Raw genomic sequence first — 23,680 nt, 5'->3', positions numbered from 1 at the left:
TCACGAAAGGTTCTGTAGACTATGAAACCTATCATCTAGAAAAGTTTCCTAAAACATATCTAGAAAACAATGGATAAACTCATAAGATGCTAAAAGTTAGTGATAATAAACAAATGCTTGTCTTGAGTTTAAAAAGTTAAACTCATGTATTCTTTTTCTGCATCCAGCCAATTCAAAATAAGAAATTTGTTAATATGGAGGGTGCACATTAGAACTTCCATTCTATTTCTTTTCTGTTAGTAAAGCCCCTAAAAATGGCTCATTAAAGGTAGACCCTCTAACCTTTCAGTTTGGGCTAAAAACATCTAGATGTTTAAATGTGTTAAAGCAGTGAAGTGGTGTCATATATTTAATTGTTACCTTCACAGAGAATTCTTGGTACTAAGAATAGTGTTGTGTCATATTGGTAAATAAATAAGTAACAATTTGTATCTATTATATCTATTATCTTCCAATGTCATCTAGTGTGTGAATAAATTACCATTGAAGGCAATCATGTTATTTTCTAGAATAATGATAGAACATTATAGAAAAAGTACAGTATTGTTCCATGTAAGTCTTGTGGAAGAAAATAGTCACCTCTTATTCATGTAGTTTTCAAGTTATGACTAATCATTTAATAACCATTCAGAAAAGATATTTTACAAGAGGCAAAGCACTTCCAACTATTATAAAATGTCATGCTACCCACCCCCATGGTCACATGACTGCATTTCAGGTGCTTGACAAATCCACTCACATTTACACCTCATTGCAGCGTCAACATGTGGTCATGTGACTGAAATTTGTGATATATATCGAAACGTTGCCTAGATACTTCCAATCTTACGCGGGAGAAAACCCGAATAACCAAAGATCCACATACAAATACCCGCGAGAACCTCAGAAAACATATATATATATTCTCTTAGGTTTTCGCGGGTACTTACATGTATGGCATTCAGCTTTGTTCGGGTATTTTCCCACGTCATAGTAGTGGTGCTTTTAAAGTTGTAGCAACGTTTCAGCAGAATCTCATCTGCCATCATCAGGCTTTTGTATAGTGTTCGTCTGTGAGTTAGACTTTTACAGTGGTTTCAGATTTAAATTTGGGGCAGCCTATTGCTGTGCCAGAATGGTTTTTTCTTCATCCTGATTGGTTGAGAGTCTTGGTCTGTGTTTATTGGTCTTGGAGTTTGCTGTGTTCTGCTTCTAATATCTTCTGTCTGGTTTTTTGTATCTTGATTGGCTGGCAACATTGTGTTACTTTATTGGAGGCCTTTAGTGCATCATCTTCAGGCTTGTGTCTTCTGCTCTGTGCTTCTCAGAGTAAGAAGGAGCACAGAGCAGAAGACACAAGCCTGAAGATGATGAATGAGACTTCATCGAAACGTTGCCTAGATACTTTCAATCTTACGCGGGAGAAAACCCGAATAATCAAAGATCCACATACAGATACCCGCGAGAACCTCAGAAAATATATATATATATATGCCAATTTTCAGTAGTATTTCATGATTCCCAAGAAAAGTGCACATCCAAGAAAATGTATTTGGACTTAGGACTGCAGGATTCACTTAACAACCACAATAAAAACAGTACATGGGTGTCATGACATCACTCTCATGGCTTACGACTGAAATTCTACTCTGAATTGCAGTGATAAGTCACGGACTATCTGTAGTTCAAGTATTGATAGAAATAGTGGTAAAATATTGTTTTTAAAAGCCTGTGTCCCCCCCCAGTAAACTCTATATTCTCAAAAGAACAATCCTATATTTCCTTTCATTTATTTGATTGATTTAGGCTACCTATCTGAAGTTTCTGGACAGTGTATAAAAATGCCAACTGCGTAATGATTTAAAACATGTAACATGTTTTAAAACTGATATTCTTGCTAATCTAAAAAGCAGATGAGCTCAGGCAGGCAGGACAACTTAAAGTTTCCTTGTCTCTCTTTCTCTTTCAAGTCTTTCAAAATTATATGAAATATAAATCCTTCCTTACAATTTGGTGCACTCAGTGATTGAAAATATCCTGAATTCTGGATTCTTTCTTACATTTAATGTCAGATGTATTTAATATTTTTTTCTTTTTGTTAGTTTTGGATGTTTATTAGTCTGTTTTACTTTCTTTTCTTTTCTGTTTTGAATATTTTTAATGGTAAAAGAATAAATAAATGTTTTTATAAAAAAACAGAATGCCCTGAATTCAGAATTTTACCCTGAATATTATGTCAAATAAACTTATTATGCTTACATAAAGTTGAATAATTTTTAAGTATCCAGAGGTTTGTATATCATTGAGTTGTCTTCATCAAGAATCTATTTTAGGACAGTTTTCAAACAAACTTTGTTGAATGAAAATGGGACTAAGCAGAAAACAATACTGCCTGGTTTAATTATGTAACAGGGCCCTGCTACCTTCATGAAATGCAAGTCCATCATTGTTGTTTGTATTTCACATTGTTGTTGTTGTTTCTACCATTCAGTAAACAATAAATGTTTAACTTCATGTGATCTCAACCCTTAATATAACTTCAGTAGTGGTTAAAGTCCATTCTCTAATTATTTTTAAATGTAGCAGTACAACAGCTCACAACCCAAATTCGTTAGGAAAAAAAATCAGTGATAGGTAGCAAATTAATTATTGTCCATTGTCTATGTATCATTTAGTTGAGTGATTAATAATGCAAATGTTATTACTTTAATGCAGTGTTTCCCAGCCTTGATACTTCCAGGTATATCTGTTCAACTCTGAGGTCATGTTGGCTGTAGAGTTCTGGAATTTGAACTCTACACATTGGGGAAATTGCTATGGATCATAAATAGTGATTTAATGTAGTAAATCATGTAGTGATTTAATGTAGAGGAATCTACAAATATTCCATTAATGCAGGGATGTCAAACTTGATTTGTGTTTGTGTTTGAACTCGGGGGTGGGGGGGCAGGGGGTAAAGTGGGTGTGGCCATCTCAATGTCACTCATGTCAGGAGCACCTGTGGTGGCCCAAGTGTTCTGCCAGTTAAAAGAGGCTCCCAAGCTCCGTTTTCAGCTGTGACAACTTCCTGTAACCTCTGTCAGTGAAAATGGAACTCAGGAGAGCTGTCTGAGGCCCTGCAGGCCAGATCTAAGCACCCTGAGGGCCTGATCCGGCCCCTGGGCCTTGAGTTTGACATACCTGCATTAATGAAACAGTATAAACAATGGTGTCCAGGGTGGGAGGGTTTTTTTTTTTTTTTAAAGTAAAGATAGTAACTATGTACATTCAATCAAAAGTACACCCCTTTCTGGGTGATAAATACAATCCTGAGTATAAAAATAATAGAAAATGGTATACTTTCAAACCCTACAATAACAGACATATGTATAAAAGAACTTGAAACTGAACAATTATATTATTTTTAAGCTACATTTTGTATAATGAGAAAAAACCAAAATATTTTGTATTAAGCAAGTTAATTAAAAAAGCTGATTTGTGTCATAAAAGTGCTGAGAATTTTTATCTGTGATTTTCAGGGCCCTGTAATCTGTTTCTTTAGTTAATTCTTCCCCATTCATAATGTGGCCATAACATTAATTAGCCATTGACTTTACTGCATGAAATACAGACCTCAGTGTTGTTTCCAAACCACCAAATATATGTTAAGGTTCCAACTTGACTGGGCCACAATATTGCTGTGGCATTAACTTCTTTGTTCTTTGTTGTTACAAATGGAAGTGACAAATGGACATGCTCTAAAGGACCTAGATATTAGAAAGGAAGAAATAAGAAAAAAAACATGTTCATAAAATCATTGTCAGATTTTAAATTTTATGTTCTGCAGTTTCAGTAGGACTGTAGACTACTTCATTTGCAAACTAATTTCAGCATTGTTGTAACCTGCATATGATTAAACCAGTCTCACTACCAGTTGTGCATTCACCCAGAGGTAGAAGGGAAGGGAAAGGAAGGGGAGGTAAAAGGAGAAGATGGACATTGTCTAAATTCTACAAAAATCCTAGATTATGATTCCCAGAAGAATACCTATATCATTTCAGAAAAAAAGGAAAATATTTTCTATTTGAAATATAGATGTTACATGCTCCCACTATAGAAGGAATTAGAATAATCAAAAATTGTTTCAAAGACATGCAAATCCTTGCTCCCAAGTACTATTTCAGAGAAATATTGCTGGATTATGTATATACTATTGATAGAAATAGTATGACTTAATATGTTTCATGACATTTATTAATGCATCATCTTTAAATTCAAATAAAACAATGTATAATTTGTATGCAAACTCCCAAAGTTTGAAATCAATTTCCAGAGAAGGGTTGGAATCCCATAGAATAATGTGTATACATGTATAGGAATGATATGTCACAAATTGAATGAAAGTGTTCTGTTTCTTAGCTGTCAATGTGCATAAAAGCATCATACAGGTTCTTTATATATAAAAATAGAGAAATTTCTCCTCCTTTTGCCCAAGGTGGATGGGAAGTCATGTAAAATCTCATGTATGAGGACATGACACATGTAACATCCATATTTCTCTGCTATGATAACTTATGAAAAGCAATATAGACTGTACATACAAGAGCTGTTTCAAAAACCTCATCTGAAGAATAATGTATATATTCTTCATTGAAAGATTTGCTGTTTTTGATTTGGTTTACGGAAAATTCACTGAAGCAGGTAGTTCTGATTAACTATTACAAGATAAAAAGACAGATTTAAAAATGCAATTTTGGAACAGCAGATGGTGTTGTACTACTATTTACATGAATAGTTAGCAATGTTTAAGTATCTAACAAGAGTTGGAAAATTCATTGTGTTCTTTGAGTTAAAAAGGTTTGCATTCACGAGGATTCATTAGTTCCATGAAGCCTATATGCTGGATGTTATGAAGAGATTGTGCAGATACTAGTGGTAGTGGAGCTATTTAGAATTGTATATTTGTGAGGCAAATATACAGTTTACAAGTTGCTGTCACAAATACGCTTTGTGTAAAACAACAGAGTGTGGGGGCTTTGGGGGGCAATGGGTGGGGGTAATTATATTATTCAAGACTGGGAAAAAGTAATTGAATATTACATTTAAAAACCATTGTTCTAAATATTCCATTGAAAAGTGTTAGGACCGTGGCTATGTATATTTTTCTAAAAAAATTAAATATGAGGTGATATGAAAATACTTCAGCTCTCACTAGAGAAAACATTGGTGTGATTAGTTGAAGTATCCCTGTAAAGTATGCCCATTCATTAGAGATTCCCACAGTAGTATGGTATTGCAAACCACAATAATTCTTTTGAAATTGTTATTATATTTCATACATCATTAACCTTTTATTAGTTGCTTTCTAAAAGCATGTTTCACTGTTCTAATAACTTTAAAACAAAGATTGGTAGTATGATGGGTTTGTATTCTCTATCCCTGGAATTTTCTTTCTGTCCTTAAAAACAAACAACACACATGAGGAGTCAGTGAGATGTAAGTGTTGAAAAGTTAGATTATGCATTTAATCTGTCATTAAAATATGACATGGAGAAAAAAACAAGTAAAAATTATATAAAGTAGATAAAGAAATCTTAAAAAGCACAATAAGGATATAATCGTGAGAGGAGTTATGTAGAAAATAATAAACAAAACAAAATTATCAATAATACTTATGAGAAAAATTGGTATAAAATCCTTAATTTATGGTAAAAGATCCATCAATAACTAAATAGATAAAGTATATAACAAAAAGGAGTAAATAAATGTCAGATAAAGAAGCAACTTTCTATTACATGCAGTGGTTATGTAAAAAAAAAAACTCATAAGTATTGGAAAGAAATATGTAACATTAAACAAACAACAAAAAAGAGACACTTTGCCTATGGTACCAGCTGGGAAGCAAAACTTTGAGAATATACAAAGTGGAAAATCTGCTTTATTTATTTATTTAGCTAAAATGTTCAATAGAAAAGGTTGTAGTCTAGTGAGGAAACCTAGTGGGGAAATCCAGGTTCTAGTACTTTTTAAAGGCATGGATATGGCAGAATGACTTTGGCTCAAAGGAGAATGGGAAATCAAGACAAATCTATCTACTGTGCTGATCAGCCTTTTAGATCTTCATCCTATGGCAAATTTATGAAATCATTTAAATGGCCCAAATCAAATCAAACTGAAAAAACAATTCTGTGTTGTTAAATAAGATCTCCTAAGATACAAGGCAAGAATATTGAAATCTCACAGGGTTCTATATCCTCATATGAAATTTCAGTCCTTATCTGAAATTACATGAGATCCTTGATGTTAGATCATCAATTATTTATTAGACTGTAATTTTAAATTTAGTTTTAGTTTGGTTTCACTGTATGATTCTACATGCTCTCATGCAAATATAGAATTAGTTCTCTATGTAAAATACAGAATAAACTCTTTTACTTTCCTAAATAATAAAATCCCTACCAGAATAAAACCACTACCAGCTAAGAAGTTCTACCCCTACACACACTGTCCATGATTTAATCCTTGAACTATTGAAGAGAATATCACATCCTATGCAATTTAAGATCTGACAAGTAATGTAGTAAATTATATGGTGTTGAAACACACAGAGCAATTACATGGCTGCAATTCTGTTACCAGATGGGAATGACAGAAACAATGCCATTTCTGGTTCAGGTCATGGCCTGCATAAACAAAGAGGTTTTCCATCAAGTAGCCTTGTTAACTTGCATATAAAGTGCGACTGGATGGCAAAACCTTTATTAGCAAACAGCAGTATATTGATTGGCTGTGGGTTAGGTTATTTAGGATATTACCCTCTCTCTACTTATGATTAATTTTGGAGTTTTCAACTAGCATACATAAAATGGAAATGAAGGATAAGCTATTTAAATACTGATTAGAATTGTTTAAACATTAATTGTATTTACTTATTTTGTATTGATTTGATTTATGTGCCAGCCTTCTTGTCTGGAGGCAACTTATAAGCATTAAAACCAGAAACATTAAAAAAATGAAAAAAGCAATAAAAATAATCATAGTAATACTAAAAATATATAATTAAAATATTAAAAGAGTGGGGGGGCAACGACAAAGGAGCTTGAAAACAACTTGATGGCATATTTAACCTTAGACTGTCTACTATTGACCTCACCCCTTTCCTAAGAGGTCTGTAGGGGGCGTGCATAAGCGCACCAACGTGCCTACCGTCTCTGTCCTATTGTTTCTTTATTTTTCTTATATGTATCCATTTCATGTATTCATAACTATGTTTATACTTATACCTATTATCATGTAAGCAATTGACAAATCAAATAAATAAATAAATAAATATAATCAATCAATCAATCTCAAAAACTAGCTGAAGAACTTGCTATTTGATCTTTTATGTTTAAGCTTAAAACATGGCATCTCGTTTTGTTCTATTTAATCAAACTATTTTGTAAATTATATACAATTGCATATTTTAAAAATCCATCAATACCCATAAATTTAATTTTCTCTTTCTTTTCAAGCAATATTGGAAGCGAAAGTTCATATCTCAAAAGTAAAACAAGATATTCAGTCCCATTAAAGGGTGCGGGAGCCACACATTTTATATCCAATCCCAGGAGCAAGCAACATTCCTAGGGAAGCAACAATCCTAAGGTTGTCCTTAAAAACATGTCCTTAAAAGTGGTAGATTCATCAGGTTTCATGGTAAAATATCTGGCTAGAATATATGGGCTTGGACAAATGTCTTAGTATTCCAGGTTGCTAGCAGACCCTTTCAAGTAACCAGATGGGTCTAGATCTGTTCCGGGTTTCAAAAACCTGAATTTTAATAGAAATAAAAAAATAATATGTGAAGTTATGAAAAAGAATTAAACATGATAAACTGAAACAAAGTAAACAAAAACAAAAACAAGCCTATGTTTAAAAGTAAGATCTTTTTGAACTTGGGGCATTAGACTTCCTATTATTTTCCATTGGCCCTGGATTATGACACAAGGCTTCAACCATGATACAAATTTATGAAAAACCATACTTTAGATGTTACACGAATCACTAAATCACACCATCATAAATCATAGCCTAAAGCAATTCCTGTTTATTTTCTCATTCTTTTCCCTTTCCACCCACTTTTCTAATTCTTGGTTCATCTCTAAAATATGTTTGCATGTAATAAAACCTAACACCTGTACCATCAACATTTTTTATCAAAGGCAGAACATCTGAATTGACATAATTTTATCTTTAAAGTATTGTTATACCAATAGTAATTACATACAATTTACATGCAAATACAGAACTGCAGTGTCAGTCCCCAGGCTGTTTTTGATCTGTGCAGTTACACGGAAGATGCCAACATTCTGATAGATGTGCCTGATTCCATCTTCTGTTGAGCTGAGATTGGCATATGACACAGCACTACCATCTCCAAAATCCACATGGATTATTGATCTTTGAATGTCACCCTAAATAGGAGAGCAGGAAGGAAACCTCATATTAATGAAAATGCTACAAAATTAGAGACAATTGAATGCTTGCTCTCTTGTGTATTAATTGTCCTGGATGGATAGGCTGCTTTAGTTACAAATATTTTCAGTTTGGAAGTAGAAATCTTTGTTTCCAGGATCCAGTAAAATCCCTAAAACTAAAGAAAGACTAAAATTTTTAAAGGCAGAGAACACAGTACAGTGAATAGAAAGCATTCTTATTATTTCAGTGTAGGGACTTTCTTCTTAAATTTCATTTAAAGAAGCTCATTTTGTCGCTGGTAGCTGACCAGACAAAGATAAGATAAAATAATTAAAATAAAATGGAATAAAAGATAAATTAAACACAGCCAGCATGAATAAATCTTTGCTACCTCTTGGAACAGTGAGATTCTAAACAAATAGGCCTCAGTGAAAAGACCACCATAAATATAGCTAGAAATATATAAACAAGAAGATTAACAATTATTGTAATTCTTAAACCTGAAGGAAGTTTAATTAAGTCAAACTGTACTTAACAAGCTCCACAACTCTAGTGGATCCTGTATGTATTTGTGTGTGTGTGTGTGTGTGTGTGTGTGTGTGTATGTGTGTGTGTTTGTAAATATAACAAATGAAAGATAGATATCTTGTTCCTTTTTTGATCACCTTATTTATCTCACTTTCATTTTCCAGGCTCTATTCCTTCCTGTTATTTCAGTTATGTTTTAGCTGAACATAATGAAGCACTGACTTGTATGATGTAAAGCTGTTCAATACCATCAGACAATACTGCTACCCTTCAAAAAGATCTTGACTATGTATCAGAATGGTCAAACAAATGGCAATTTCAAATCTCAACAAATAAATGCTCTGTCTTACATAATGGCAAAAAAAATCAGAAAATAAAATACAAGCTGAATAGTCAAGATCTTGTTGATGATCCAAGCTCTGTAAAGGACCTTGGAATACTCATCTCTGATGATCTAAGTGCTAGAGCCCACTGTAACTACATAGCCAAAAAGGCTTTAAGAGTTGTTAACCTAATCCTTCGTAGCTTTTTCTCTGGTAATATCATACTACTAACTAGAGCATACAAAACATTTGCTAGACCAATACTCAAATACAGCTCATCAGTCTGGAACCCACATTACGTATCTGATATTAGCACAGTTGAGAAAGTCCAGAAATATTTCACAAGAAGAGTTCTCCACTCCTCTACTCATTGTAGAATACCTTATGCCACCAGACTTGAAATTCTAGACCTAGAAAACCTTGAATTGCACCGTCTTCGGTCTGATCTAAGTATGGTATATAAAATCATACATTGCAATGTCCTGCCTGTCAATGAATACTTCAGCTTCAACCATAACAACACAAGAGCACACAATTGATACAAACTCAAGGCTAACCGCACCAAACTTGATTGCAGGAAATATGACTTCAGCAACAGAGTGGTCAATGTCTGGAATACTCTACCTGACTCTGTGGTTTCTTCCCCAAACCCCAAAAACTTTAACCTTAGACTGTCTACTATTGACCTCACCCCTTTCTTAAGAGGTCTGTAGGGGGCGTGCATAAGCGCACCAACGTGCCTACAGTCCCTGTCCTATAGCTTCTTTTATTTTTATTATATGTACCCATTTCATGTATTCATAACTATGTATATACTTATACCTATTATCTTGTCAGCAATTGACAAATCAAATAATCAAATAAACAAATAAACAAATAAACAAATAACAGGAAGGAATAGAGCCTGGAAAATGAAAGTGAGATAAATTAGGTGATCAAAAAAGGAACAAGATATCTTTCGTTTGTTATATTTACAAACACACACACACACACACACACACAAATACATCCAGGATCGACTAGAGTTGTGGAGCCAATGCATTTAAATAAATAAAAATAAATTTAAAAAGTCAATCTCTTACTGAGAAATTTCATATAAGGCAGTGGGCATATGAGCATACATGCACATGTGTTATATGAGAGAGTTAGAGACATTATCCTGCTGTAATATCCTTATAAACATTTGAATTGATCATTCTATTCCTCCTTTACAAATAGCACAGTTCTGTGTGTTTAACTGGAAGCAATTCTCAGTTTTATTCTTCGTTAAATATGCAAAGAACTGTATTGCTATTTTATGCAAACTTCTTTTGCAGAAAGAACTAATGAAACCGCTCTCTCTAAAGAAAACACTTTCTCTGGCATTATCAACAGAGAAGTAAATAATTTTGCATGTCCTCAAAAAGGTCATTTTGTTGCTCAAAAGTGACATATTTAAATCTGGTACAAAGACTAAAACAAGCAAATAATTTTGGCATTGAAATAGTATAAAAATGTACAAAATTGCTTTTGTTGGTTTCTTTATATGCAAACTTAATTTGAAAAGCAATGGGAGTATTTTTATCTTCCATTGTATAAAAAAATCTTTAAAATTTGATGAATTATCAATAGCTGTTGATAGAACTTTCAAAAACATTGAAATAAATTGTGGAGACTTTATTAAAGATGATGCAAAATGTCTCCAAATATATGTATCTCTTATTACTAAAAACTGATAGGTCAAATTTAGTAGTATATATTGCTACATGTAGGGGAAAAAGTCATTCCTAAGCTCAGCACACAACATCCTTTGGTTTCTTCCCAAGATTTCCTGCTGGGGGACAATGACATCTTCCTGTCTAATTGGAGTAGACCCACATCTGCTACTCACAAATTTTCTTTTATGGGAAGAATTGAACTGGCTCTGAAAGTTCCTTTCTTCACAATAATTGCTTAAATTATTTGAACTGAAAATGCTTTCTGCCCATTAACTACAATTCAGGCTCCAGCAGATTTCTGAAAAGGGCACATCAAAACACTGACATTTAAATATCTGAAGCATCAGGACAAGAAGCAAAAGTAAAATATGCGACTAGTCAGTTATTTTTCTGCCACAAATGAAATAACTCAGGGAAAAGAGACGAGGGAGCAGAGATAGAGTGCCTGTTCTATACAACAAGTTTTAACCTATATTGTTTCCATACATACTTTCCTGTGGTCTGAAGAACATACTTTCTTTGATGATGATTATACACATGTATTATAGCAGATGTTAGAAAGGAAGAAATATAGAAAAGATAGCTTTCTACTTAATTTTTTTTATCACCAAGCTAAATCTCACAGCAATAAGTAAACTGTAAAGATTCAAGTGAATTTCTCAATTTACTTTAACCTTTTAACTTCTGCCAATTGGCTTGATTTGGTTCCTATCAATGAATAAATTTATACAGATACAGATACATAGCCCTTGCTTAATAAATCTAGCCAGAATGCTTAAATATGTGGTTGGAATAGATTTTATACTGAATGCTACTGAAGTTAGTAATCAAACCAAGTAGTCAAGTAATAACTTTACAACAGAGGTACATTTTACGACATCTTTGCCTTTTAATGTTCCCTTTTGTAAAGGATGGCTTTAACAGAATCGAGTTGGAAGGGACCTCGGAGGTCTTCTAGACCAACACCCTGTACAAGCAGAAGACACGCTGCAGAGCATTCTGGACAAATGGCTGTCCAATCTCTTCTTAAAAAGCTGCAGTGGTGGAAAACCAACAACTTCTGAAGGCAAGCTGTTCCACTGGTTAATTGTTCTCACTATCAGGAAATTTCTCCTTAGTTCTAGGTTTTTTCTCTCCTTGATTAGTTTCCATCAATTGCTTTTAGTCCTGCTTTGCGGTGCTTTGGAAAACAGAGTGATCCCTCTTCTTTGTGGCACCCCCTCAAATATTGAAACACTGCTATCATGTCATTCATAGTCCTTCTTTTCACTGGATTAGACATATCCAATTCCTGCAACCATTCTCATATGTTTTTAGCCTCCAGCCCCCTAATTATCTTTGTTGCTTTTCTCTGCACTCTTTGTAAAGTCTCAAAACTTTTTTATATTTGGCGACCAAAACTGGATGCAATATTCCAGGTGTTATGCTTCACATGATCTTGATTCTCTGCCTCTATTGCTGCAGCCTAGGATTACATTAGCTTTTTTGTGTGGCTGCAGCACACTATTGGCTCATATTTAAGTAGTTATCTATTAGGACTCCTTTTGCATAAAGACAGATACAAATCATTATTTAATAATTCTGCTTTCTCTGCTTTCTCCCTGCTGCCTATCATTTCCTTGCCATGTTCTCCCATTAGTGGCCCAATTGTTTCCTTGACATTTTTCTTGTTTTTTATATGTTTAAAGAAACTTTTAAAAAATTATTGTTGACAGTTGTTGCGAGTCTTAGTACTGACCCTTAGCTTTCCTGACTTCATCTTTGCAGATTATGACTATATACTGGTATTCTGCTTTAGATATATGTCCCTCTTTCCATTTTTTATACTTATCCTTTTTGTTTTTCAGTGTATCAGACAGTTCTTTATGCAACATTTATTTGACCCTTGATCAAATAAACCATATATGCAGACTGGTTTTCTCAAGTCTATATTATTTTGGTCAAGTTAAGGCCATTTCAATAATACATAAAATAAAAGACATTTCCACATACACACTTTGCCTTGCCTAATGAAAAGCATTCTGAAGCCAGCTAAGCAATTGAGTTCCTTCCTGCTGGCCTAAGAACATTAAGATCAGGCAAGGAGCAGTTGATCTAATCAGTTTTTCTGCAAAGTCAAAAATAGTGCACAAAAGAAATAACAAGAATGACATTCATTACCCCAGAATCTGTTATGACAACTCATGAAATACAAAACCCCTGCATTTGTTATCATTCCTTCTGAATGTAAATTCCTATTGAAAACAATGGAGCTAGGCTGACATGAAAATTTAGCAGCCAGGTGATTTCTTAAGAAACTGCATTCAGGGATTTAGGCATGAATTCAGTATAAGCTGTTTATGCAAAGAGAGAAAATTAAGAGGAATCTAATAGGTCACAGGGGGGAGGGAAGGTGGTATATTAGGGTCTCTGACTTCCACAGTCTAAATCAGGGGTGTCAAACTCATGTTATTAAGGTGGCATCACATGATGTATCAGGACTTTTTCCTCCTTTCCTAAACTGGGCGTGGGTGTGATCAGCACATGACGCATCCGGCTTTAAAATTCATGAACAGCTTTGAGTTCAACCAGTGGGAGATTGAGTGGCACAAAAGTTTCTGTGAAAACCAAACCAAAAGTTTCTGTGAAAACCAAACCATGTCCCACAGGGCTCTTAGTGTCCATAGACTACAAAGAAAAAAGAAAACTTGCAATTTTATTTTGTACTACAAAAGTGGATGTAAATCACCTCAGTGATCAGCCTAAATTATGCTATAAGAACATGGGTGTACAGCAGCTCTCAATCGAATGCAGAATCTTTGTGTGGATTGTGGGGAGAATCAGTCTTCAGATGAATGTCTATTAAACAAAATGAGACATAAGGAATAGGCCACTGAAGCTCACAGCGATCTGTGTTACCAGAACATTTCCATAGCAACCCCGGAATCTCAAGATGCAAATGTTTCTTCTAAATCCATTGTTCTCTGTAGATAATGGGTTACTTCCTGCTCTTCTATTACTGTATTCATTATATTGTTACTTATGAATATATATGTACGCATTTCCCCCTCCTTTCTGAAATATGAGTGAAGTTCTTTGTCAGCAAGGGTGTGTCTCCCATTATTCTTTTGGAGGAGACTCCATCCAGTATATATTGTCCAGTAAATCACTGTGGTAAGCCTTGATTATTTGCTTCAGGTACTATAGGTTAAGCAATGACAAAGTAACTGTGATAAATTCCCAATCATTTATATTTTAATGCTGTCAACTAAAAAAAAATTACTCCTTTGGTCTTTTTAGTTGCCAGCAGAAAGGGAGGGGGGAAAAGTAGTGCATTCTTCAAATGTCTTAGATAATCGCCTTGGCAGCCCAAAGCTGTCGGCGCACAAGAATATTACTGGAGAGCATGATCGATGAGTCTTGGCTATGAATGTGTCCCATTGGAGAATATACATCCAGGGGATGGGGGTAAGACCAGGGTCAAGGGGGAAGTGAATGATGTATTTTAATGTTGGCTGCACCCAGCTAACGTCAACATGGCCATTCCTAATGAAACTTTTTTTACTCTGAGAGATAAAGCTACAAACTTATGATTTGAATGGGGGTGGTTTTGTTGGAGCCCTGACAAATGCATTTTGTTTTTATTCTGCTAGATAGAAAGTGCATTCAGTCTGATTTTAGATCTTTCTCAGGTGTTATTGTCCATTAATGGGAGAAAATAGTAAGAAGGTGATGAGCAGCAGAGGGAAAGGAAAACTGCTTAACTTTTTTTAAAGAATCTGCCTTTACGGAAAAGGAAAAAATAGTCCAACCTTTCAAAAAATACTGTAAATTGCAGATTAGGAATGCAAGTCAAAATGAGCAAGAAAATAGTAAGAGAACACCTATGTACTTTAGATGAGTTCAAATCACTGTGACCAAATGGATTACACCCAAAGGTTCTGAAGGAACTGACAGACATGATCTCAGAACCACTGCACCATATCTTTCAAAGAACCTGGAGTAATGTATCAAAGTAGTGGAAAACTACCCGAAGACTAGAAAAGGGGTGTTGTAGTTCCTATCTTCAAAAAGAAAAAAGAAAATGAACCCAGGAAACTAAAGACCTATCAGCCTGACATCTATACCTGGGAAGATTCTGGAAAATATAATGAAGCAACAAATCTGCAAACACCTGGAGGCAAACAAAATCATAACTAAAAGCCAATTTGGGTTCATCAAAAACAGATCATGCCAGACAAATCTTATTGCATGCTTTGACAAAGTGACAAAATTAGTGGACCAGTGAAATTCTGTAAATATAATTTACTTGGACTTCAACAAGGCATTTGATAAACTTGATAATAACAAGATACTAGATAACAATAGTTTGATAAGATAGAAAAACATGGTTAGACAGCATCACTACCAAATGGACTTGTAACTGGCAGACCAACATGTAGTATTTAATGGAACTGCATGTGTATGAAGGGAAGTAGTCAATGGGCTACTTGAAGGCTCTGTCTTAGGCCCAATAATTATTTAATAGCTACATCAGTGAAACTCATCAAATTTGCAGATGATATCAAGCTGGAAGAAAAGCCAATACTCCAGAAGATAGGTTTGAGATAAAGAAGGAACTTGATAGATTTAAACATTGAGCCCTATCTAACAAAATGAAATTCAATAGTGAGAAAAGTGAAGTTCTATAATTAGGCAGGAAAAACTAAATCCAAAGGTACAGAATAGGCAATACATGGGTCAAGTGTAGTAACTGCAAGAACGATCTTTGAAATCTAGTTGACAATCACTCAAATATGAGTCAGTAGTGTGCTGCAGCTGCCAAAAAAGTCAACACAGTCATAGGTTGCATTCAACAGAGCTATAGGATCTCTGAAACACCATCATTTTATGATTATTTAAGGGACTGCAAAGAAATCTTGTTTACTTTCAATCATTTTAAGAGAATCAAAATACTGTTTCTGAGGAATAAAAGGAAGCAATTAAAACCAATTATTTCAGTTTTCAGAGGTTCAGGAAAATGTCCATAGCATTTTTTTTTTTAAAAAAGCAGTGATATTGGATAAAGTGGATTACTATGTTAGTGATGATTAAAAGACAGAAAATAATACTGCAGGGTTTTCAACTTCTGTATTATTTGTGCTACAAAACTTGCATTATATAGGATCCCCAAGTAATACACCAACATATGAAATTAGTGATTTAACCATAGTGTTGCATTGTTTAAAATACTCTGTAAACCTTGGGTTTCTGGTTTTGAACTTCCCTGAAGACGGACCGCTGACTGCGACTGTGAGCGGCTTTGGTATGTGCTTTGGCCTAGGAAAGCCCTGATCGATCAGATTTGGGGCAGAAGCCGCCTCTTAGGGGTGGCAGAGGAAGGAGAGACCATCAGCCGGGTAGAGGGGAGTTGCAAATCCCCTCCCCGGCTTGGCAATTGCTCCCTCCTGAAGACACCTGAAGCGGTGGTCTAAAATGGCCACCCTGAAGGGGAAGATTAAACTGGAATAAGATTGAGCAGGAGAGAGAAAGAAGCGGAGGAATGGGACAATATAATTAAATGGAAGGTACCCCCAGGATTTACATTTCAAAGAATTTTTAAGAAAGGATTTAAAGCAGCGAAGAGAAAGAGAAAAAAAGGTGTGAATTGCTTTTGACAGTAGCAGGTCTTTGAATTGAGAAAGGTAGAAGCTGGAAGAAGGAATCATCTAAGTATATTCTGATTCTATATAGGCACTGATAAAGCTAAACTATAGATCGTTAAAGAGAAAATTTAATACCAACTGGATTTGATCTTTTTGTTTGGAAGACTGTGGTTTAAAAAGCTCTGAATAATTGAAAAGAAAAAAGAAAAGAGGGGGTGAAGATCTGTTATAACAAAGAGTGCCATCTAATTTAAATCTAATTTGTTCTTCTTTTAAAAGTCTCTCTTTCTTAAAGACTGTAAGGAAAATTGATACAATAAAACAAGAACTTTGAATAACTGAAACATTGAAACAAAGAAAGAAACAGGAAGATTCTGCCCTTGGATTAATTTTTGATTCTGGCATGGATTTAGCATTGGATTAGTTTAGGACTAAAACTTGAGAGGAAGAAAATAAAAGCTGACTGTTGTAAATTAACTTCAAAGACACTATTTGCATTAAATTGCTAACTAGAAAGTTGTAAAATGGCAATATCTCTTCTGGAATTGAAAATGGAACTTAGAAGCAAGAAAGAAATATTACAAGAGCGAGGTGAATCGTTGGGCTTTGCTTTAAAATTTATGGAATACAATTGCAGAATATGAACAACAAGACAAAAGACAGAAGAGGAGGTGGAGCAAATCATATAAGGGACCATCTTTAATTATCATTGAGAACAAAGAACTCTGGAAAAAAAAGAGGAAAAGAGTTGGAAACAAATATAGGAGATTTAAGAAGTTAAATAAAGAGGGGAATATCTGGAAAATTAAAAAAGGGAAAAAGAATCAACAGAAATTCGAAGGTTAGAAGGAAGCTATAAATAGAGAGGGGGATAAAAATTGGAGTGAAAGAATAAAGGGGAAAATACAAGAAGAAATAAGAAACAGGATTTGGGAACAAAGAAACATGGGGATTTTTTTTAAAAAATGGGAAAAATTGTTTAATTAAACATAGAGATAATGGTTGATTAATATTGAGAGAGCGGATTCTGCAAGGTGCTGGGGATAACATAAATAAATTTATAGTTATGAAATCGGGACATATAGATTGATAAGATGGAAAACAGAACTGTTATTTCTTGATAATGGAATTTAATGCTCTTTTCCTTTATGTATAGAGATAATTGTAACAAATAATGGAATATGTTTATTAAATATATTGAAATATTTCTAGGACTGGAATGCAGGCTTTTTTGTCTAAATATGAATGGAATAATTAATGAAATACATGTATTAAATATATTGAAATAAATGAAACAATATAGGAGAAGAGCTGAAATGGAATTAACATTAGGATTTAGGATTAAATGAGTAGGTTAATATGTCATTTTTTTTGAAATTGTAAATAAATCTTATGATATTAAAAAGGGGAAAAACCATGCAGAATCAGATTTATATATGCTATGTAGTTTTAAAATTAAGTAACATTAATTTTAATGTTTTAGGTAATAAAATATTAAACATTTAATGGGATTTAAAAGGGGAGATAATTAATGAATATGTAACTTAGAGGTGGTGCACTTAAACTGATATTTTAGGGGGGAAACCAATTTATAGAAGGAGTGTTTTTAATCAGAATTTAGATGAAATATACAAATGTGACAGTTAAAAGTACTAAAGTATAATAATTATGAAGCTAACATAAGTGAATTAAATAATGAGATAAGCATTTGGAATAATGTAATAAAATAGAAAATGTATAAAAGCATTGTTAAGATAAGAAATTGAATACAAAAATTGAATATGTAACTATGGTCATATTTGTATGTATATGCGAAACCTGTAATCATGCTGTTCACTAAAAAGAGATGTTAAAATGTGAAAACTGAATAAAACTTGTTTTAAAAAAATACTCTGTAAACGTTGAAATTGTGATGTATCTACAATTAGGTAGCCCATATATTCAGTAAAACAGAGTCCTGTATATTCTGAAACATGTGTTAGTGCAGAGGTCACCAACCTTTTGGACCTCAGGGACCACCAAACTCATACTTTTAAATCCCAAGGCCCACTAATATGAATTTTTTAAAAAAAGATAATATATTTAATATAACAATTTTATTTTTTATATTAAACATAAACTTAAATGGGAATTCTGGGACAGAGCGAAGGCAAAGGAAGGGCTTCTCTCATCCTTTGGGTTTGGGAGGATCCAAAGTCCTGGTGTTTTGTCTTTGTTAAAAGTAATGTGTAACTAGTATTTTTTTTCCCTATACTTTCACACTTATGAAAGTTTGTCAGCAAGCAAGAAATACCCATTTCCACTCAATTTTCATTCCAGTCATTACAGGACAAACATTTGAATTCACAGTACTATCTAACATTTATTCACAAGCAACGATGGATCACTCCCTCCTCTCTCTCTCTCTCTGTGTCTTCCTTCCACCCCACCCACCCACCTTGAGGCTGGAAAGAAAAGACACAGACACATGCAAATTCCCCCCCCCCGGTGAATTCGCCAGCAGTGTTGGATCGCTCACACACAGAGATCTCTCACACACCCCACCCCTCCAACGCAGCCCCTTTCCTAGCCTGCTTTAAGCTCCGTTCTTAGAGGTGGGGAGGGAGATCGATCTAACCTGAAGGCTGGTGATTTTCTTTCTCTTTCTCTTTCTCTTTCTCTCTCTCCCTCACACACTCCCACCCCCCTCCAAGGCAGCCACATTTCTAGCCTGCTTTGAGTTCTGTTCTCAGGCTGCATGCAAGGAAAACAGCAGAAGCCTTTCTTTCTCTCACCCAAACTCCACCAGAAATGAGTCTTTGCAGCCTCTTGGAGCAGGATGTCTTGCAAGGTCCCAAAACTCATTTCTGGCAGAGTTTGGGGGATAGAAAGACTTTTGCTGCTTTCCTTGCATGCAGCCAAAAGCAGAAGACAAAAAAAGCAGAAAGAAGCAACCCGGTGGCCAGGCAAGTTCCCCCCTCCCCCCTTTCCCCCTTCCCCTCACTACCTCATGTTGTTCTTAATGCAAGCAATGCAAGCCTTGTGTTCCTGGGTCATGTGGACAGCCCAGCCTTGTGTTCGTCTGCAGCCTGGATTAATTGCTTGGGGGGGGGGGCTTTGGGGTGGCATTTCTCTGCGGACCACCAAAATTTTCTTGCGGACCACCACTGGACCGCAGCCCACTGGTTGGCGACCACTATGTTAGTGCATCTCCTCAAGAACTTTTCCAATGTCATGTTCTACTCTTGTTCAGTTTGCATTTCCTCCACTTACAATGGCATTTACACTGCCATTATTATGGTTCCTATTTTAAAACAGCAAAATAGCTATTTAACACTGGAAGCTTAGCATAGTTTGAAATTTAGTATGGTTTTCTCTCAAAACCTATGTCAACATATAGTTCAGTTTGAAAGAGCTCTTATTTTTTTACTCCTCTTTCATTCATGGGAAATTATTATTCCATGAAGGCATGAAAGTAAGATATGTTTCTGCTGGTTTGCCATAGTTATTGCTTTTGTTTGACAAATTTGTTAGCAAAGTCCTGGTGAAGATTCCTTTTTTTATGTTTGCCTGATGATCATGTTACTTAATTATATTCATCTTCCAGTTTTCCTGGTTCTTTTGATATAACAACCTGACGGGCTTATCAAACATCATTATACCTTGATTACATCCTCTGCATTTTGGCTCTTAAGAGATGGTATTGCTAATTTTAATCATTCTAATGAGAATAATATCCTCAAACAGTCAATTTCAATCTCATTCAAGGGGCTGCAAGCATGATTCTTTTTCTACAAAGTGCAGGATTTATATGTAAATCAAAGTATTAAAACAATGAGATGCAACTCAAATTTTATAAAATTGAATCCCAAGCCTCACATTCTAGTTGGAAGTTTTTAGTTATGTGTTATCTCTTTATCCTTGCAGATGTTTCAAATGAAGTTTTAATTGGTCTTTGTATCAGGCACATGTTTCTTCTACTTCTCTTCCAAAGTGAAATTATCTGTAATTTGCTTTATATTTTCTGTATATATATTAACTTTTTGCTTATGCTGAAGATGCAGGGTTGATGGAAATGGTATGGAAGGTTCTTCTGGTGGAATAATTTTGTTTTATTAAATTTAGCTTATGAATGTTTTTAATCTCTTGCATTAATTAAAAAAATGTGTCCAATTAACATTAAGTCCCATGGACTTGAATAGAGTTTATTTCTTGATAAATGAATTCGGGATTATAATCTAAATGCATATCATTCCATCTTTACTATGCAAATTAATTTCAGCCATATAATTCTATATCCCCTTCAGTGAAACTCAGCTTTTCAAAGTGACCTTGAAAACTATCATCATCTTTTTGGTATACAAGTTTCAGTCCATCCACAAGTGATGCCATTGTAGGAAAAAAGAAACAAGAAGGGAGAGTCCTTGGCACTTTTTTCCAATTTTAAAAATTTTATTAAAAAAAAAGAAAAAAAAAAAAAAAAGAAAGAAAAAAAAAAAAAAACAAAAAAAAAAAAAAAAAAAAAAAAAAAAAAAAAAAAAAAAAAAAAAAAAAAAAAAAAAAAAAAAAAAAAAAAAAAAAAAAAAAAAAAAAAAAAAAAAAAAAAAAAAAAAAAAAAAAAAAAAAAAAAAAAAAAAAAAAAAAAAAAAAAAAAAAAAAAAAAAAAAAAAAAAAAAAAAAAAAAAAAAAAAAAAAAAAAAAAAAAAAAAAAAAAAAAGCCCTTTTCTCAAATTTATTTTATTTATTTAACAAAATTTATATGACTACCCAACTAATTCTCAGTGACTCTGGGCCACTTACAAAGTTAAAAACTCAATATAAAAACATTAGAAAGCAATATATCCCCAGCCATCTGGCAACAACAGTCAATCGAATAAGCTGTTTAATATGCCCCATCAAGCTCCCTAGACTTACTGACAAAACTAGATTGTGATGGCTCCCTTGGGCATTGGCTTGGACAATGGGGAAGTGCTAGTTCTGGGGACATCTAAGAAGGCACTATGAGGAGCACCAGGGAGATATGAAGGCTCTCAGACAAATTTGGATGATGTAGGTGATACTACACCAGGAATGTCAGGGGAATCCAGCACCAAGAAGCAGATGATCAGCCAGCTGTGCAAGGAGAAGAGGCACAGTTGTATTCAATTATTGTGGATGACCAGTTGGCCTCTCAGGTCAGAGAAAAGGTGCAGCTACAGCTGGCCAGCAGAAGAGGAGTTGATATCTACACCCAATCAAGATTTCACACAGCTGAGCAGAAGGAGGTGCAATGGAGGTCAGCAAGGCTACTTGCAAGGAGGCAGCCTCAGCCTTGCTAATAGGTACAACGGTCAGTATCTATTTACTTCAGCATTGGAGCCTGGGACTTGTCAGAGACAATTGTTTGTAATCTGTTGATCCATGAGTAATCTTGATCTATTGCCTTGAACCCATTGACACCAAGCTACCGTCATAAGACCTTGAAACTGCTGGAGCCATTTTGCCACTGTCATGTCTTTGAACCTATCAAAGTTAAATTGCCTTTGTTGTGCCTTGAACTTATTGAGACCATGCTGTTTTCATTGTGCCTGGAACCCACTGACACCAAGTTCCCTGCTTTGTGCCTGAAACCTTGTAAGATGCCCAGAGTTACCTTGAGGTAAGATGGGAGGCCTACAAATTTTATAAATAAATAAACAAACAAACAAACAAATAAATAACAAAACATGTTGGAGTCATGTGGCTTTTGTTGTGCCTTGAACCCATAGAGCTGCATTTTCTTTGGCCAAATCTTGAATGCCGAGCATCATGGGGCTGTCATCCTTCTGGTGCCATTCTGTGCCTTAGATGTAGAAGAGACTGTGGCAGGGGTTGGTTGTGTGTGTAAAATCTCTCTCCCTCTCTCTCTCCCTCCCTCCCTCTCTCTCTCTGTATACTGGGGTGGGATACAGGTTTTCAGGGCCTTTCAAAAGAGTGTCAAAATGGGTGTCAATCTTATATCTATGGAGATGATGTTCCAGAGCTAAGGATCCACCATGAAAAAGGTGATTCTTGATCCTATTAGATGTATCTTCTTAGGAGGAGATCTATACCCGTGATGGTGAACAAGTGGCATGCAGAGCCATTTGTGCTGGCACGTGAGCCGCAGGCAAACTTACCTCACTGTGCATGCACGCACCTCACAGCTGATTTTTTTTTCGGTTGGTTTGAGGCCTTTTTGGCATCCCAGAGGCTTGGAAAAAGCCTTTGCAAGGCTTTTCAGGCCAAATTATAGGCCCATTTTGTCACTTCCTGTAATACCAGGAGTGATGAAACGGGCCTATAATTCACTTGAAAAGCCTTGCAGAGGCTTTTTCCAAGCCTCTGGGAGGCCGAAAAAGGCCTTAAACCAGCCGATAAATCAGCTGTGAGGCACAGTGCAGGTAAGGGGATGGCGGGGCATGTGCAGGGGGTGTGGGAAGGGGGGCACGCATTGAATTCTGGGTGCTGGTATGTGAGTGTGTGCGCACCACTGATCTATACCATTTCCTGCCTCCATATTCTGGTAGATAGGGAAGATGCAACCAAGAAAAGACAGTTCTTCATATGGCAAATCTATTGTACAAACAAGGTTTCCAGTTGCATAATGTAATTTTTTCCTCCTTTTATACATTCATATAGCTCCGTCTATAGCATAGTTCATTTTTTTACTCCAATATATTTACCAATGCAACTTTGAATCTTGCATACACCTCGTGCCTTCGAAAAGTATAAGAGAGACAATGTGATATACCAGTTAAAAAAGATTAGAACTGGTGAAATCTATGGAAATGCAAAATCATGTGCAAACTGCAAAATTCAAGAGCATGGGTTTTGCTGGGGGCCATACACCGCAGATTTTTCTTTATATTTAGCAACCCTAAAATTTACACATGTGTCTAAATAATTTTTGGTTGATTATTTCTTATATATTTTTTACCCTTCAGTTGATAGACACTACATAAGATCCCTTGGCTATATTTTTGTAAGACATCTTTTTTACATTTTAGAAACATTTTTTTTTACCTTTTTCTTCCTTAATCTTTATATAGCGAAAATAAAGTAAACATAATTATCTGAAATAGTCAGTTACAAAACCACTTTAATCTATACT

General features: G+C 34.8%; 1 protein-coding gene across 5 annotated transcripts in view; it reads right to left on the bottom strand.

The window, feature by feature from the left end:
• LOC113412787 (VPS10 domain-containing receptor SorCS1) overlaps positions 1-23,680 on the bottom strand; it is a 432,049-nt gene that overhangs the window by 29,906 nt on the left and 378,463 nt on the right. For all 5 annotated transcript variants that reach the window (XM_087964588.1, XM_087964591.1, XM_087964587.1 and 2 more), the window contains exons 19-20: positions 8,228-8,414; positions 3,592-3,725 (exon numbers count right to left, since the gene is read on the bottom strand). In XM_087964588.1, the coding sequence (XP_087820714.1) occupies positions 3,592-3,725; positions 8,228-8,414 (321 nt within the window). The remainder of the gene's footprint in view (positions 1-3,591; positions 3,726-8,227; positions 8,415-23,680) is intronic.

The sequence above is a fragment of the Notechis scutatus genome, chromosome 4 (assembly GCF_049901735.1).
Source record: "Notechis scutatus isolate UNSWTSFEM ecotype Mainland chromosome 4, rNotScu1.2, whole genome shotgun sequence".
NCBI lineage: Eukaryota > Metazoa > Chordata > Lepidosauria > Squamata > Elapidae > Notechis > Notechis scutatus.
This window is presented reverse-complemented; position numbering and strand designations above follow the sequence as displayed.